This window comes from Coregonus lavaretus, assembly GCF_964263955.1.
Source record: "Coregonus lavaretus genome assembly, chromosome: 29".
NCBI classification, from domain to species: domain Eukaryota; kingdom Metazoa; phylum Chordata; class Actinopteri; order Salmoniformes; family Salmonidae; genus Coregonus; species Coregonus lavaretus.
The window spans coordinates 18,622,571-18,641,057 of record NC_140016.1 but is presented as its reverse complement, the minus strand read 5'-3'; the positions used below and the strand labels follow the sequence as shown (position 1 = coordinate 18,641,057).

Below are 18,487 nucleotides of genomic sequence, written 5' to 3'. Positions count from 1 at the left end.
ACTCACTACCTAACTACAGAGAACCAGTCTGACTGACTCACAACCTAACTACAGAGAACCAGTCTGACTGACTCACTAACTAACTACAGAGAACCAACCTGACTGACTCACTACCTAACTACAGAGGAACATTCTGACTGACTCACAACCTAACTACAGAGAACCAGTCTGACTGACTCACTAACTAACTACAGAGAACCAGTCTGACTGACTCATTACCTAACTACAGAGAACCAGTCTGACTGACTCACTACCTAACTACAGAGAACCAGTCTGACTGACTCACTACCTAACTACAGAGGAACAGTCTGACTGACTCATTACCTAACTACAGAGAACCAGTCTGACGGACTCACTACCTAACTACAGAGAACCAGTCTGACTGACTCACTACCTAACTACAGAGAACCAGTCTGACTGACTCACTACCTAACTACAGAGGAACAGTCTGACTGACTCACAACCTAACTACAGAGAACCAGTCTGACTGACTCACTAACTAACTAGAGAGAACCAGTCTGACTGACTCACTACCTAACTACAGAGAACCAGTCTGACTGACTCACTACAGAGAACCAGTCTGACTGACTCACTACAGATAACCAGTCTGACTGACTCACTACCTAACTACAGAGAACAAGTCTGACTGACTCACAACCTAACTACAGAGAACCAGTCTGACTGACTCACTAACTAACTACAGAGAACCAGTCTGACTGACTCACTACCTAACTACAGAGGAACAGTCTGACTGACTCATTACCTAACTACAGAGAACCAGTCTGACTGACTCACTACCTAACTACAGAGAACCAGTCTGACTGACACATTACCTAACTACAGAGAACAAGTCTGACTGACTCACTACCTAACTACAGAGAACCAGTCTGACTGACTCACTACCTAACTACAGAGAACCAGTCTGACTGACTCACTACCTAACTACAGAGAACCAGTCTGACTGACTCACTACCTAACTACAGAGAACCAGTCTGACTGACTCACTACCTAACTACAGAGAACCAGTCTGACGGACTCACTACCTAACTACAGAGAACCAGTCTGACTGACTCACTACCTAACTACAGAGAACCAGTCTGACTGACTCACTACCTAACTACAGAGGAACAGTCTGACTGACTCATTACCTAACTACAGAGAACCAGTCTGACTGACTCACTACCTAACTACAGAGAACCAGTCTGACTGACTCACTACCTAACTACAGAGGAACAGTCTGACTGACACATTACCTAACTACAGAGAACAAGTCTGACTGACTCACTACCTAACTACAGAGAACCAGTCTGACTGACTAATTATCTAACTACAGAGAACCAGTCTGACTGACTCACTACCTAACTACAGAGGAACAGTCTGACTGACTCATTACCTAACTACAGAGAACCAGTCTGACTGACTCACTACCTAACTACAGAGAACCAGTCTGACTGACTCACAACCTAACTACAGAGAACCAGTCTGACTGACTCACTAACTAACTACAGAGAACCAGCCTGACTGACTCACTACCTAACTACAGAGAACCAGTCTGACTGACTCACAACCTAACTACAGAGGAACAGTCTGACTGACTCACTACCTAGCTACAGAGAACCAGTCTGACGGACTCACTACCTAACTACAGAGGAACAGTCTGACTGACTCACTACCTAGCTACAGAGAACCAGTCTGACGGACTCACTACCTAACTACAGAGAACCAGTCTGACTGACTCACTACCTAACTACAGAGAACCAGTCTGACTGACTCACTACCTAACTACAGAGGAACAGTCTGACTGACGCATTACCTAACTACAGAGAACCAGTCTGACTGATTCACTACCTAACTACAGAGAACCAGTCTGACTGACTCACTACCTAACTACAGAGAACAAGTCTGACTGACTCACTACCTAACTACAGAGAACCAGTCTGACTGACTCACTACCTAACTACAGAGGAACAGTCTGACTGACGCATTACCTAAGTACAGAGAACCAGTCTGACTGACTCACTACCTAACTACAGAGAACCAGTCTGACTGACTCACTACCTAACTACAGAGAATCAGTCTGACTGACTCACTACCTAACTACAGAGAACCAGTCTGACTGACTCATTACCTAACTACAGAGAACCAGTCTGACTGACTCACTACCTAACTACAGAGAACCAGTCTGACTGACTCACTACCTAACTACAGAGGAACAGTCTGACTGACACATTACCTAACTACAGAGAACAAGTCTGACTGACTCACTACCTAACTACAGAGAACCAGTCTGACTGACTCATTACCTAACTACAGAGAACCAGTCTGACTGACTCACTACCTAACTACAGAGGAACAGTCTGACTGACTCATTACCTAACTACAGAGAACCAGTCTGACTGACTCACTACCTAACTACAGAGAACCAGTCTGACTGACTCACAACCTAACTACAGAGAACCAGTCTGACTGACTCACTAACTAACTACAGAGAACCAGCCTGACTGACTCACTACCTAACTACAGAGGAACATTCTGACTGACTCACAACCTAACTACAGAGAACCAGTCTGACTGACTCACTAACTAACTACAGAGAACCAGTCTGACTGACTCATTACCTAACTACAGAGAACCAGTCTGACTGACTCACTACCTAACTACAGAGAACCAGTCTGACTGACTCACTACCTAACTACAGAGGAACAGTCTGACTGACTCATTACCTAACTACAGAGAACCAGTCTGACGGACTCACTACCTAACTACAGAGAACCAGTCTGACTGACTCACTACCTAACTACAGAGAACCAGTCTGACTGACTCACTACCTAACTACAGAGGAACAGTCTGACTGACGCATTACCTAACTACAGAGAACCAGTCTGACTGATTCACTACCTAACTACAGAGAACCAGTCTGACTGACTCACTACCTAACTGCAGAGAACAAGTCTGACTGACTCACTACCTAACTACAGAGAACCAGTCTGACTGACTCACTACCTAACTACAGAGGAACAGTCTGACTGACGCATTACCTAAGTACAGAGAACCAGTCTGACTGACTCACTACCTAACTACAGAGAACCAGTCTGACTGACTCACTACCTAACTACAGAGAATCAGTCTTACTGACTCACTACCTAACTACAGAGAACCAGTCTGACTGACTCACTACCTAACTACAGAGAACCAGTCTGACTGACTCACTACCTAACTACAGAGAACCAGTCTGACTGACTCACTACCTAACTACAGAGGAACAGTCTGACTGACACATTACCTAACTACAGAGAACAAGTCTGACTGACTCACTACCTAACTACAGAGAACCAGTCTGACTGACTCATTACCTAACTACAGAGAACCAGTCTGACTGACTCACTACCTAACTACAGAGGAACAGTCTGTCTGACTCATTACCTAACTACAGAGAACCAGTCTGACTGACTCACTACCTAACTACAGAGAACCAGTCTGACTGACTCACAACCTAACTACAGAGAACCAGTCTGACTGACTCACTAACTAACTACAGAGAACCAGCCTGACTGACTCACTACCTAACTACAGAGGAACATTTTGACTGACTCACAACCTAACTACAGAGAACCAGTCTGAATGACTCACTAACTAACTACAGAGAACCAGTCTGACTGACTCATTACCTAACTACAGAGAACCAGTCTGACGGACTCACTACCTAACTACAGAGAACCAGTCTGACTGACTCACTACCTAACTACAGAGAACCAGTCTGACTGACTCACTACCTAACTACAGAGGAACAGTCTGACTGACGCATTACCTAACTACAGAGAACCAGTCTGACTGATTCACTACCTAACTACAGAGAACCAGTCTGACTGACTCACTACCTAACTACAGAGAACAAGTCTGACTGACTCACTACCTAACTACAGAGAACCAGTCTGACTGACTCACTACCTAACTACAGAGGAACAGTCTGACTGACGCATTACCTAAGTACAGAGAACCAGTCTGACTGACTCACTACCTAACTACAGAGAACCAGTCTGACTGACTCACTACCTAACTACAGAGAATCAGTCTGACTGACTCACTACCTAACTACAGAGAACAAGTCTGACTGACTCACTACCTAACTACAGAGAACCAGTCTGACTGACTCACTACCTAACTACAGAGAACCAGTCTGACTGACTCACTACCTAACTACAGAGGAACAGTCTGACTGACACATTACCTAACTACAGAGAACAAGTCTGACTGACTCACTACCTAACTACAGAGAACCAGTCTGACTGACTCATTACCTAACTACAGAGAACCAGTCTGACTGACTCACTACCTAACTACAGAGGAACAGTCTGACTGACTCATTACCTAACTACAGAGAACCAGTCTGACTGACTCACTACCTAACTACAGAGAACCAGTCTGACTGACTCACAACCTAACTACAGAGAACCAGTCTGACTGACTCACTAACTAACTACAGAGAACCAGCCTGACTGACTCACTACCTAACTACAGAGGAACATTCTGACTGACTCACAACCTAACTACAGAGAACCAGTCTGACTGACTCACTAACTAACTACAGAGAACCAGTCTGACTGACTCATTACCTAACTACAGAGAACCAGTCTGACTGACTCACTACCTAACTACAGAGAACCAGTCTGACTGACTCACTACCTAACTACAGAGGAACAGTCTGACTGACTCATTACCTAACTACAGAGAACCAGTCTGACGGACTCACTACCTAACTACAGAGAACCAGTCTGACTGACTCACTACCTAACTACAGAGAACCAGTCTGACTGACTCACTACCTAACTACAGAGGAACAGTCTGACTGACGCATTACCTAACTACAGAGAACCAGTCTGACTGATTCACTACCTAACTACAGAGAACCAGTCTGACTGACTCACTACCTAACTACAGAGAACAAGTCTGACTGACTCACTACCTAACTACAGAGAACCAGTCTGACTGACTCACTACCTAACTACAGAGGAACAGTCTGACTGACGCATTACCTAAGTACAGAGAACCAGTCTGACTGACTCACTACCTAACTACAGAGAACCAGTCTGACTGACTCACTACCTAACTACAGAGAATCAGTCTGACTGACTCACTACCTAACTACAGAGAACCAGTCTGACTGACTCACTACCTAACTACAGAGAACCAGTCTGACTGACTCACTAACTAACTACAGAGAACCAGCCTGACTGACTCACTAACTAACTACAGAGAACCAGTCTGACTGACTCATTACCTAACTACAGAGAACCAGTCTGACTGACTCACTACCTAACTACAGAGAACCAGTCTGACTGACTCACTACCTAACTACAGAGGAACAGTCTGACTGACTCATTATCTAACTACAGAGAACCAGTCTGACGGACTCACTACCTAACTACAGAGAACCAGTCTGACTGACTCACTACCTAACTACAGAGAACCAGTCTGACTGACTCACTACCTAACTACAGAGGAACAGTCTGACTGACGCATTACCTAAGTACAGAGAACCAGTCTGACTGACTCACTACCTAACTACAGAGAACCAGTCTGACTGACTCACTACCTAACTACAGAGAACCAGTCTGACTGACTCACTACCTAACTACAGAGAACCAGTCTGACTGACTCACTACCTAACTACAGAGGAACAGTCTGACTGACGCATTACCTAAGTACAGAGAACCAGTCTGACTGACTCACTACCTAACTACAGAGAACCAGTCTGACTGACTCACTACCTAACTACAGAGAACCAGTCTGACTGACTCACTACCTAACTACAGAGAACCAGTCTGACTGACTCACTACCTAACTACAGAGGAACAGTCTGACTGACTCATTACCTAACTACAGAGGAACATTCTGACTGACTCACTACCTAACTACAGAGGAACAATCTTACTGACTCATTACCTAACTACAGAGAACCAGTCTGACTGACTCACTACCTAACTACAGAGGAACAGTCTGACTGACTCACTACCTAACTACAGAGGAACAGTCTGAGCACATATACACAGGCATCAGGCATGCACGCACACACTGTCCACATACACACACACATTCATACACATGTGCACGCACGTACGTACGCACGTACACACACACACAGGCAAGCATGAACATGTCCTTCACAAACTAACAAAAACACACACACACCCACACACAGGCAAGCACATGTCCATCCCACACTTTCCTCATCAACCAGAACCAAATCATAAGACTATTCACACACAACACATACAGTAAAACACACACACACACACAAACTGCTTGTGGGCTGATAAGGAGGGTGGGTCGTCATCAGTGGGATTGTTTTTTGGGAGGGAGGATGGGGGTGTCCTACTGTTCCAATTATAGCCATCTCTGGTCTGGGTAAAGATTGCTGCCAATATAACTCTCTTAACAGCATGGACAAACTAACACCCAACAGGGGACGTGTGTGTGTGTGTGTGTGTGTGTGTGTGTGTGTGTGTGTGTGTGTGTGTGTGTGTGTGTGTTGGTGGGTATGTTGAGGTGGGCTGTGTGTGCGAATGTGTCTGTGCACACGCTCAATTACCCTCCAAAAAAAAGGGACAGAAATCAGGGAGGGAGGTGCTAAATTGACCCATTCCCCATGTTGGGTGTGTGTGAGAAGGTTTTCAGAGAGGACAGCAGAAGAGTGATCTGAGCGTAACACAGAGGGGTGCTCCCATTACTCCAAACACACAACAATGGAGCTAAGCTACTGGGAACAAAATGGTTATGGACACGATCTATGTGAGTGAGTGAGTGAGTTATACTGTATATGAACACTGCTCTGATATGTGATGTCTACAGTATATATAACCCCTATACATTAAATCTATACCGTATCTATGCTGAATCCATATGATAAACTTTCCATTTATACACTATCCCCATGAAGTATGGATGGATATGTGTGTGCCACGATAGTCCTCTGTCCTACAGCACTGATAGTCCTATGTACTACAGCACTGATAGTCCTCTGTCCTACAGCACTGAACCCAGAGATAGTCCTTTCCCACAGCACTGACCCCAGTCATAGTCCTCTGTCATACAGCACTGACAGTCCTCTGTCCTACAGCACTGACCCCAGCGATAGTCCTCTGTCCTACAGCACTGACAGTCCTTCGTCCTACATCACTGACCCCAGTGATAGCCCTCTGTCCTATAGCACTGACCCCAGTGATTGTCCTCTTTCCTACAGCACTAACCCCAATGATAGTCATCTGTCCTACAGCACTGACCCCAGTGATAGTCCTCTGTCCTACAGCACTGACCACAGTGATAGTCCTCTGTCTTACAGCACTAATAGTCCTCTATTCTACAGCACTGACCCCAGTGATAGACCTCTGTCCTACAGCACTGACCCTTGAGATTGTCCTCTGTCCTACAGCACTGACCCTAGAGATAGTCCTCTGTCCTACAGTGCTGATAGTCCTCTGTCCTACAGCACTGACAGTCCTCTGTCCTACAGCACTGACCCCGGTGATAGTCCTCTGTACTACAGCACTGACCCCAGTGATAGTCCTCTGTCCTTCAGCACTGACCACATTGATAGTCCTCTGTCCTACAGCACTAACAGTCCTCTGTCCTACAGCACTTACCCCAGTGATAATCCTCTGTCCTTCAGCACTGACCACATTGATAGTCCTCTGTCCTACAGCACTAACAGTCCTCTGTCCTACAGCACTTACCCCAGTGATAATCCTCTGTCCTACAGCACTGCCCACAGTGATAGTCCTCTGTACTACAGCACAGACAGTCCTCTGTCCTACAGCACTGACCCCAGTCATAGTCCTCTGTCCTACAGCACTGACCCCAGTGATGGGCCACTATCCTACAGCACTGACCCCAGCGATGGGACTCTGTCCTACAGCACTAACCCCAGTCATACTCCTCTGTCCTACAGCACTGACCCCAGTCATACTCCTCTGTCCTACAACACTGACCCCAGAGATAGTCCTCTGTCCTACAGCACTGACCCCAGTCATAGTTATCTGTCCTACAGCACTGACCCCAGCCATAGTTCTCTGTCCTACAGCACTGACCCCAGCGATAGTCCTCTGTCCTACAACACTGACCCCAGAGATAGTCCTATGTCCTACAGCACTGACCCCAGCCATAGTTCTCTGTCCTACAGCACTGACCCCAGCAATAGTCCTCCGTACTACAGCACTGACCCCAGTCATAGTTCTCTGTCCTACAGCACTGACCCCAGCCATAGTTCTCTGTCCTACAGCACTGACCCCAGCCATAGTCCTCTGTCCTACAGCACTAACCCCAGTCGTAATTATCTGTCCTACAGCACTGACCCCAGACATAGTTATCTGTGCTACAGCACTGACCCAAGCCATAGTTCTCTGTCCTACAGCACTGACCCCAGTCATAGTTATCTGTCCTACAGCACTGACCCCAGTCATAGTTATCTGTCTTACAGCACTGACCCCAGTCATAGTTCTCTGTCCTACAACACTTAACCTAGTGATAGTCCTCTGTCCTACAGCACTGACTCCAGTGACAATGAGTGTGTTTCTCAGACTTAAGTAGGACACGTCCTCTGTGAGACTGGAGTTGGTCAGTGTCAAAGTCTATTTCAGGAAACTGATGGTGCCACACACACACACACACACACACACACACACACACACACACACACAGAGAGAGAAAGAGACACTCACAGAGACAGATGCGCACAGAGACAGACACAGTCATACACACACAAACAGTCACATCTATTCACACAGACAGACAGATAGATAGACATTTGCTCGCACACACACAGTGCTCTGGGTCTAGATAGATCTGAATAGGTGATTAAGGGATAAGTAATTGATACTGTATAGTGTAAACACACCTTCAGTGTAAGAGGCAAACGGCTCGGGCTCCAGAGAGAGGGAAGTGATGTCGGAGCACAGGACCTGGATGGGGTTCAACATCCTGGGGGAGGAGTCCGGGAGAGGGGAGGAGGTGGCGGGGCGGGCTCTTCAGGCTAAAGCCACGAGCAGCCCTGCAAGAGGGGGGCAGCAGGGTCTCAGTTACACTGCATCACAACCATCCAGAGGGATGACACAGGGAGGGAGGGCAGGAGGGAGGGAGGGAGGGAGGGGGGGGGGGTCTAAAGTGTCTCATTTCCTTCATCTGCACTACCATAAAAGTAATGGTGACATTGTTAGTACTGTAGTGACTGATTCAAACAAATCATGCATTTTGTCATGGTTTTGGGATCATTGGTAATATTATTATCGTTAACATGTCTATTTCACCATCCTACCATCTCTGTCCGGGAACCCCTAGACATAGGACAGGAGGGTTGTACAGGGAGGGGGAAGGAGTCTACAGGGCAGGAGGGGAGAGAAAGAGGGGGAGGGGGACAGGAGGAAAGGGGTTAAATATCCTCCCCTCTTTGAGCCTAGGGCAGGAAACCCTGGAGACTGGAGAGAGGCCTCGATCTTGACATTGCTACAGATACACTGCTGTGTGTGCACATACACACACACACACTTCATCAATAGCCAATGTAATGAGTAATATCAGGAGGGGAAGGAAGAATAGAGCAGGGATGGATGATGGATGCATGGATAGATAGATTGATATGTAGATAGATGGGGCGTGTGGAGAGATAGGTTGAGGTGGTGGGGATGGATGAAGTGGGGGTTGGGGGGGGTATTGAATACTGGTATCTACAACATCATAATCCTTGCAGGACTATCAAATGTGTTTATTCCTGTGTTTCTACAATAATTTCTATAACGCCATAGTATATATTGTAAAAAAACACTACACTCTCCTATCTTCAGCAAAGATTTTCAGAGACCATAACACAGGTCTAGGCAAGATGTTTTGGGACTAGGTGAACGACCATGCTAATACATCACACCTCTCTGCCAGGACAGGAGTCACATGGTGTTGGCTGTATGTACTCCTCCCTGTATTTCTGAATCATCAGTGACTCTGGCTGTGGTCTGATGGCATCATTAATATGGCTATTGTTAGAGGGCGGGGCTAGCCTGTCAATCACCCAAGGCCACTCCCAACACACCAAATGTATCTTCCTGTTCTGTTTCCATGGTGATGGACAGATGATGATGTATGATGTATGGGAGACAGAGTGCATGCAACGGAACACACGTTCCACCCACACACACACACACACACACCCTCGTGAAAGACAATGTACAGTATTCAGTATCCATTGACATACACACAGAGAGTAGAATCATATGCACGCACAGACACACACACTCCTGTTTGAGACATTGTTAATTCATACATACACACAAATGATAGAAAGAACTTAAAATAACACTGTGTGTAATGGATTATCTAGACAGGGTCATTCCAGGTTCACAACCCCTTAACATTCTGGAATTGTAATCCCTACCTCTGAGACGTGCTGCTGAACAATGTTGCTGTGTGAAAATGGACCAGTGTTCCAGCCAGATTAACAGTGTAGTGTTCAGATTAACAGGAGTACAGAGGGAGATAGATTGGGATATTAATCCTGAACTCTGATACTGTGATGAAACTCAGACAACTTCCTCCTCTGTTCTGATGCACGTCACTCGACAGTCAGCCGCCACCCGCCCACGCACACTCAACAATAACCAGAGAGAGTGAGAGAGGGAATGGGGGGTTTAGAGCTAAACAACCCGATACTAAATGAGTTTTTACTGGATATGACAGATGCTATCATCTCATCCAATACATGTAAGAGGGGACTAGGGTGAATGTGATCAAATAATGTTAGATTTCTGTTTTAATTTCTGGTGTGTTTTAATTTATTTTCAAGAAAATGAATGAGTCACTTGAATATATGCATGTACCGTATGTAGAGTACCCAGAGAAAAACAGTCACACACCTGCACACACCCACACACACAAACACCCACCCACACACACCCACACACAAACACACAGTGCTCTGACTGTAAAGGAGTGGCCTTGTACATTATATCACGGTTACACAACCACAGAGGGACAGAATCAGAATCAGAATCTGTTTCTGGAGAGAGAGAGGAGAAAAAAGAGAACGAGAAATAAAGGAGAGATCAGAGCTAAAGGATAGAGGGATGACAGGAGAGAGAGAGAGGAGATATCAGAGCTAAAGGATAGAGGGATGACAGGAGAGAGAGAGGAGATAGAGCTAAAGGATAGAGGGATGACAGGAGAGAGAGGAGAGATGAGAGCTAAAGGATAGAGGGATGACAGGAGAGAGAGAGGAGAGATCAGAGCTAAAGGATAGAAGGATGACAGGAGAGAGAGAAAGGAGAGAGATCAGAACTAAAGGATAGAGGGATGACAGGAGAGAGGAGAGATCAGAGCTAAAGGATAGAGGGATGACAGGAGAGAGAGGAGAGAGATCAGAGCTAGAGGATAGAGGGATGACAGGAGTGAGAGGAGAGATCAGAGCTAAAGGATAGAGGGATGACAGGCGAGAGATAAGAGCTAAAGGATAGAGGGATTACAGGAGAGAGATAAGAGCTAAAGGATAGAAGGATGACAAGAGAGAGAGGAGAGATCATAGCTAAAGGATAGAGGGATGACAGGTGAGAGATCAGAGCTAAAGGATAGAGGGATGACAGGCGAGAGAGAGGAGAGATCAGAGCTAAAGGATAGAGGGATGACAGGAGAGAGATCAGAGCTAAAGAATAGAGGGATGACAGGAGAGAGAGGGGAGAGATATCAGAGCTAAAGGATAGAGGGATGACAGGAGAGAGAGAGAGGAGATATCAGAGCTAAAGGATAGAGGGATGACAGGAGAGAGAGGAGATAGAGCTAAAGGATAGAGGGATGACAGGAGAGAGAGGAGAGATGAGAGCTAAAGGATAGAGGGATGACAGGAGAGAGAGAGGAGAGATCAGAGCTAAAGGATAGAAGGATGACAGGAGAGAGAGAAAGGAGAGAGATCAGAACTAAAGGATAGAGGGATGACAGGAGAGAGGAGAGATCAGAGCTAAAGGATAGAGGGATGACAGGAGAGAGAGGAGAGAGATCAGAGCTAGAGGATAGAGGGATGACAGGAGTGAGAGGAGAGATCAGAGCTAAAGGATAGAGGGATGACAGGCGAGAGATAAGAGCTAAAGGATAGAGGGATTACAGGAGAGAGATAAGAGCTAAAGGATAGAAGGATGACAAGAGAGAGAGGAGAGATCATAGCTAAAGGATAGAGGGATGACAGGTGAGAGATCAGAGCTAAAGGATAGAGGGATGACAGGCGAGAGAGAGGAGAGATCAGAGCTAAAGGATAGAGGGATGACAGGAGAGAGATCAGAGCTAAAGGATAGAGGGATGACAGGAGAGAGAGGGGAGAGATCAGAGCTAAAGGATAGAGGGATGACAGGAGAGAGAGAGGAGAGATCAGAGCAAAAGGATAGAGGGATGACAGGAGAGAGAGAGGAGAGATCAGAGCTAAAGGATAGAAGGATGACAGGAGAGAGAGAGAGAGAGGAGAGAGATCAGAGCTAAAGGATAGAGGGATGACAGGAGAGAGGGGAGAGATCAAAGCTAAAGGATAGAGGGATGACAGGAAAGAGAGAGGAGAGTTCAGAGCTAAATGATAGAGGGATGACAGGAGTGAGAGGAGAGAGATCAGAGCTAAAGGATAGAGGGATGACAGGAGAGATAAGAGCTAAAAGATAGAGGGATGACAGGAGAGAGAGGGGAGAGATCAGAGCTAAAGGATAGAGGGATGACAGGAGAGAGAGAGGAGAGATCAGAGCAAAAGGATAGAGGGATGACAGGAGAGAGAGAGGAGAGATCAGAGCTAAAGGATAGAGGGATGACAGGAGAGAGAGAGAGAGAGGAGAGAGATCAGAGCTAAAGGATAGAGGGATGACAGGAGAGAGGGGAGAGATCAAAGCTAAAGGATAGAGGGATGACAGGAGAGAGAGAGGAGAGTTTAGAGCTAAAGGATAGAGGGATGACAGGAGAGAGAGAGGAGAGATCAGAGCTAAAGGATAGAGGGATGACAGGAGAGAGAGAGAGAGAGGAGAGAGATCAGAGCTAAAGGATAGAGGGATGACAGGAGAGAGGGGAGAGATCAAAGCTAAAGGATAGAGGGATGACAGGAGAGAGAGAGGAGAATTCAGAGCTAAAGGATAGAGGGATGACAGGAGAGAGAGAGGAGAGATCAGAGCTAAAGGATAGAGGGATGACAGGAGAGAGAGAGAGAGAGGAGAGAGATCAGAGCTAAAGGATAGAGGGATGACAGGAGAGAGGGGAGATATCAGAGCTAAAGGATAGAGGGATGACAGGAGAGAGAGGAGATAGAGCTAAAGGATAGAGGGATGACAGGAGAGAGAGGAGAGATGAGAGCTAAAGGATAGAGGGATGACAGGAGAGAGAGAGGAGAGATCAGAGCTAAAGGATAGAAGGATGACAGGAGAGAGAGAAAGGAGAGAGATCAGAACTAAAGGATAGAGGGATGACAGGAGAGAGGAGAGATCAGAGCTAAAGGATAGAGGGATGACAGGAGAGAGAGGAGAGAGATCAGAGCTAGAGGATAGAGGGATGACAGGAGTGAGAGGAGAGATCAGAGCTAAAGGATAGAGGGATGACAGGCGAGAGATAAGAGCTAAAGGATAGAGGGATTACAGGAGAGAGATAAGAGCTAAAGGATAGAAGGATGAGAAGAGAGAGAGGAGAGATCATAGCTAAAGGATAGAGGGATGACAGGTGAGAGATCAGAGCTAAAGGATAGAGGGATGACAGGCGAGAGAGAGGAGAGATCAGAGCTAAAGGATAGAGGGATGACAGGAGAGAGATCAGAGCTAAAGGATAGAGGGATGACAGGAGAGAGAGGGGAGAGATCAGAGCTAAAGGATAGAGGGATGACAGGAGAGAGAGAGGAGAGATCAGAGCAAAAGGATAGAGGGATGACAGGAGAGAGAGAGGAGAGATCAGAGCTAAAGGATAGAGGGATGACAGGAGAGACAGAGAGAGAGGAGAGAGATCAGAGCTAAAGGATAGAGGGATGACAGGAGAGAGGGGAGAGATCAAAGCTAAAGGATAGAGGGATGACAGGAGAGAGAGAGGAGATAGAGCTAAAGGATAGAGGGATGACAGGAGAGAGAGGAGAGATGAGAGCTAAAGGATAGAGGGATGACAGGAGAGAGAGAGGAGAGATCAGAGCTAAAGGATAGAAGGATGACAGGAGAGAGAGAAAGGAGAGAGATCAGAACTAAAGGATAGAGGGATGACAGGAGAGAGGAGAGATCAGAGCTAAAGGATAGAGGGATGACAGGAGAGAGAGGAGAGAGATCAGAGCTAGAGGATAGAGGGATGACAGGAGTGAGAGGAGAGATCAGAGCTAAAGGATAGAGGGATGACAGGCGAGAGATAAGAGCTAAAGGATAGAGGGATTACAGGAGAGAGATAAGAGCTAAAGGATAGAAGGATGACAAGAGAGAGAGGAGAGATCATAGCTAAAGGATAGAGGGATGACAGGTGAGAGATCAGAGCTAAAGGATAGAGGGATGACAGGCGAGAGAGAGGAGAGATCAGAGCTAAAGGATAGAGGGATGACAGGAGAGAGATCAGAGCTAAAGGATAGAGGGATGACAGGAGACAGAGGGGAGAGATATCAGAGCTAAAGGATAGAGGGATGACAGGAGAGAGAGGAGATAGAGCTAAAGGATAGAGGGATGACAGGAGAGAGAGGAGAGATGAGAGCTAAAGGATAGAGGGATGACAGGAGAGAGAGAGGAGAGATCAGAGCTAAAGGATAGAAGGATGACAGGAGAGAGAGAAAGGAGAGAGATCAGAACTAAAGGATAGAGGGATGACAGGAGAGAGGAGAGATCAGAGCTAAAGGATAGAGGGATGACAGGAGAGAGAGGAGAGAGATCAGAGCTAGAGGATAGAGGGATGACAGGAGTGAGAGGAGAGATCATAGCTAAAGGATAGAGGGATGACAGGCGAGAGATAAGAGCTAAAGGATAGAGGGATTACAGGAGAGAGATAAGAGCTAAAGGATAGAAGGATGACAAGAGAGAGAGGAGAGATCATAGCTAAAGGATAGAGGGATGACAGGTGAGAGATCAGAGCTAAAGGATAGAGGGATGACAGGCGAGAGAGAGGAGAGATCAGAGCTAAAGGATAGAGGGATGACAGGAGAGAGATCAGAGCTAAAGGATAGAGGGATGACAGGAGAGAGAGGGGAGAGATCAGAGCTAAAGGATAGAGGGATGACAGGAGAGAGAGAGGAGAGATCAGAGCAAAAGGATAGAGGGATGACAGGAGAGAGAGAGGAGAGATCAGAGCTAAAGGATAGAGGGATGACAGGAGAGAGAGAGAGAGAGGAGAGAGATCAGAGCTAAAGGATAGAGGGATGACAGGAGAGAGGGGAGAGATCAAAGCTAAAGGATAGAGGGATGACAGGAGAGAGAGAGGAGAGTTCAGAGCTAAAGGATAGAGGGATGACAGGAGTGAGAGTAGAGAGATCAGAGCTAAAGGATAGAGGGATGACAGGAGAGATAAGAGCTAAAAGATAGAGGGATGACAGGAGAGAGAGGGGAGAGATCAGAGCTAAAGGATAGAGGGATGACAGGAAAGAGAGGAGAGATCAGAGCTAAAGGATAGAGGGATGACAGGAGAGAGAGAGAGGAGAGAGATCAGAGCTAAAGGATAGAGGGATGACAGGCGAGAGAGAGGATAGATCAGAGCTAAAGGATAGAGGGATGACAGGAGAGAGAGGGGGGAGATCAGAGCTAAAGGATAGAGGGATGACAGGAGAGAGAGAGGAGGGATCAAATCTAAAGGATAGAGGGATGACAGGTGAGAGAGAGATCAAAGCTAAAGGATAGAGGGATGACAGGAGAGAGAGAGAGGAGAGATCAGAGCTAAAGGATAGAGGATGACAGGAGAGAGAGGAGAGATCAGAGCTAAAGAATAGAGGGATGACAGGAAAGAGATAGGAGAGATCAGAGCTAAAGGATAGAGGGATGACAGGAGAGAGAGGGGAGAGATCAGAGCTAAAGGATAGAGGGATGACAGGAGAGAGAGAGGAGAGATCAGAGCAAAAGGATAGAGGGATGACAGGAGAGAGAGAGGAGAGATCAGAGCTAAAGGATAGAGGGATGACAGGAGAGAGAGAGAGAGAGGAGAGAGATCAGAGCTAAAGGATAGAGGGATGACAGGAGAGAGGGGAGAGATCAAAGCTAAAGGATAGAGGGATGACAGGAGAGAGAGAGGAGAGTTCAGAGCTAAAGGATAGAGGGATGACAGGAGTGAGAGTAGAGAGATCAGAGCTAAAGGATAGAGGGATGACAGGAGAGATAAGAGCTAAAAGATAGAGGGATGACAGGAGAGAGAGGGGAGAGATCAGAGCTAAAGGATAGAGGGATGACAGGAAAGAGAGGAGAGATCAGAGCTAAAGGATAGAGGGATGACAGGAGAGAGAGAGAGGAGAGAGATCAGAGCTAAAGGATAGAGGGATGACAGGCGAGAGAGAGGATAGATCAGAGCTAAAGGATAGAGGGATGACAGGAGAGAGAGGGGGGAGATCAGAGCTAAAGGATAGAGGGATGACAGGAGAGAGAGAGGAGGGATCAAATCTAAAGGATAGAGGGATGACAGGTGAGAGAGAGATCAAAGCTAAAGGATAGAGGGATGACAGGAGAGAGAGAGAGGAGAGATCAGAGCTAAAGGATAGAGGATGACAGGAGAGAGAGGAGAGATCAGAGCTAAAGAATAGAGGGATGACAGGAAAGAGATAGGAGAGATCAGAGCTAAAGGATAGAAGGATGACAGGAGAGAGAGAAAGGAGAGAGATCGGAAATAAAGGATAGAGGGATGACAGGAGAGAGGAGATATCAGAGCTAAAGGATAGAGGGATGACAGGAGAGAGGAGAGATCAGAGCTAAAGGATAAAGGGATTACAGGAGAAGACCAGACCTAAAGGATAGAGGGATGACAGGAGAGATAAGAGCTAAAGGATAGAAGGATGACAGGAGAGAGAGGAGAGATCAGAGCTAAAGGATAGAGGGATGAGAGGAGAGAGAGAGGAGAGATGAGAGCTAAAGGATAGAGAGATGACAGGAGAGAGAGAGGAGAGATCAGAGCAAAAGGATAGAGGGATGACAGGAGAGAGAGGAGAGATCAAAGCTAAAGGATAGAGGGATGACAGGAGAGAGAGAGGAGAATTCAGAGCTAAAGGATAGAGGGATGACAGGAGAGAGAGAGGAGAGATCAGAGCTAAAGGATAGAGGGATGACAGGAGAGAGAGAGAGAGAGGAGAGAGATCAGAGCTAAAGGATAGAGGGATGACAGGAGAGATAAGAGCTAAAGGATAGAAGGATGACAGGAGAGAGAGGAGAGATCAGAGCTAAAGGATAGAGGGATGAGAGGAGAGAGAGAGGTGAGATGAGAGCTAAAGGATAGAGAGATGACAGGAGAGAGAGAGGAGAGATCAGAGCAAAAGGATAGAGGGATGACAGGAGAGAGGGGAGAGATCAAAGCTAAAGGATAGAGGGATGACAGGAGAGAGAGAGGAGAATTCAGAGCTAAAGGATAGAGGGATGACAGGAGAGAGAGAGGAGAGATCAGAGCTAAAGGATAGAGGGATGACAGGAGAGAGAGAGAGAGAGGAGAGAGATCAGAGCTAAAGGATAGAGGGATGACAGGAGAGAGGGGAGAGATCAGAGCTAAAGGATAGAGGGATGACAGGAGAGAGAGGAGATAGAGCTAAAGGATAGAGGGATGACAGGAGAGAGAGGAGAGATGAGAGCTAAAGGATAGAGGGATGACAGGAGAGAGAGAGGAGAGATCAGAGCTAAAGGATAGAAGGATGACAGGAGAGAGAGAAAGGAGAGAGATCAGAACTAAAGGATAGAGGGATGACAGGAGAGAGGAGAGATCAGAGCTAAAGGATAGAGGGATGACAGGAGAGAGAGGAGAGAGATCAGAGCTAGAGGATAGAGGGATGACAGGAGTGAGAGGAGAGATCAGAGCTAAAGGATAGAGGGATGACAGGCGAGAGATAAGAGCTAAAGGATAGAGGGATTACAGGAGAGAGATAAGAGCTAAAGGATAGAAGGATGACAAGAGAGAGAGGAGAGATCATAGCTAAAGGATAGAGGGATGACAGGTGAGAGATCAGAGCTAAAGGATAGAGGGATGACAGGCGAGAGAGAGGAGAGATCAGAGCTAAAGGATAGAGGGATGACAGGAGAGAGATCAGAGCTAAAGGATAGAGGGATGACAGGAGAGAGAGGGGAGAGATCAGAGCTAAAGGATAGAGGGATGACAGGAGAGAGAGAGGAGAGATCAGAGCAAAAGGATAGAGGGATGACAGGAGAGAGAGAGGAGAGATCAGAGCTAAAGGATAGAGGGATGACAGGAGAGACAGAGAGAGAGGAGAGAGATCAGAGCTAAAGGATAGAGGGATGACAGGAGAGAGGGGAGAGATCAAAGCTAAAGGATAGAGGGATGACAGGAGAGAGAGAGGAGATAG

At 46.7% G+C, this 18,487-nt stretch overlaps 1 protein-coding gene across 3 annotated transcripts in view; it reads right to left on the bottom strand.

Moving 5' to 3' along the window:
- Window positions 1–18,487, bottom strand: part of LOC311105157 (serine/threonine-protein phosphatase 2A 55 kDa regulatory subunit B gamma isoform) — a 47,730-nt gene that overhangs the window by 14,387 nt on the left and 14,856 nt on the right. The window contains exons 1-2 of one of the 3 annotated variants that reach the window (XM_084147201.1): window positions 10,418–10,487; window positions 8,891–9,043 (exon numbers count right to left, since the gene is read on the bottom strand). The exons of 1 other annotated variant lie outside the window; for it this stretch is intronic. In XM_084147201.1, coding sequence (XP_084003327.1) covers window positions 8,891–8,972 — 82 coding nt within the window. In that variant the 5' untranslated portion in view covers window positions 8,973–9,043; window positions 10,418–10,487. Of the gene's footprint in view, window positions 1–8,890; window positions 9,044–10,417; window positions 10,488–18,487 lie in introns of those variants that run through there. One more of the 3 variants, XM_084147202.1, reaches the window with a different exon arrangement.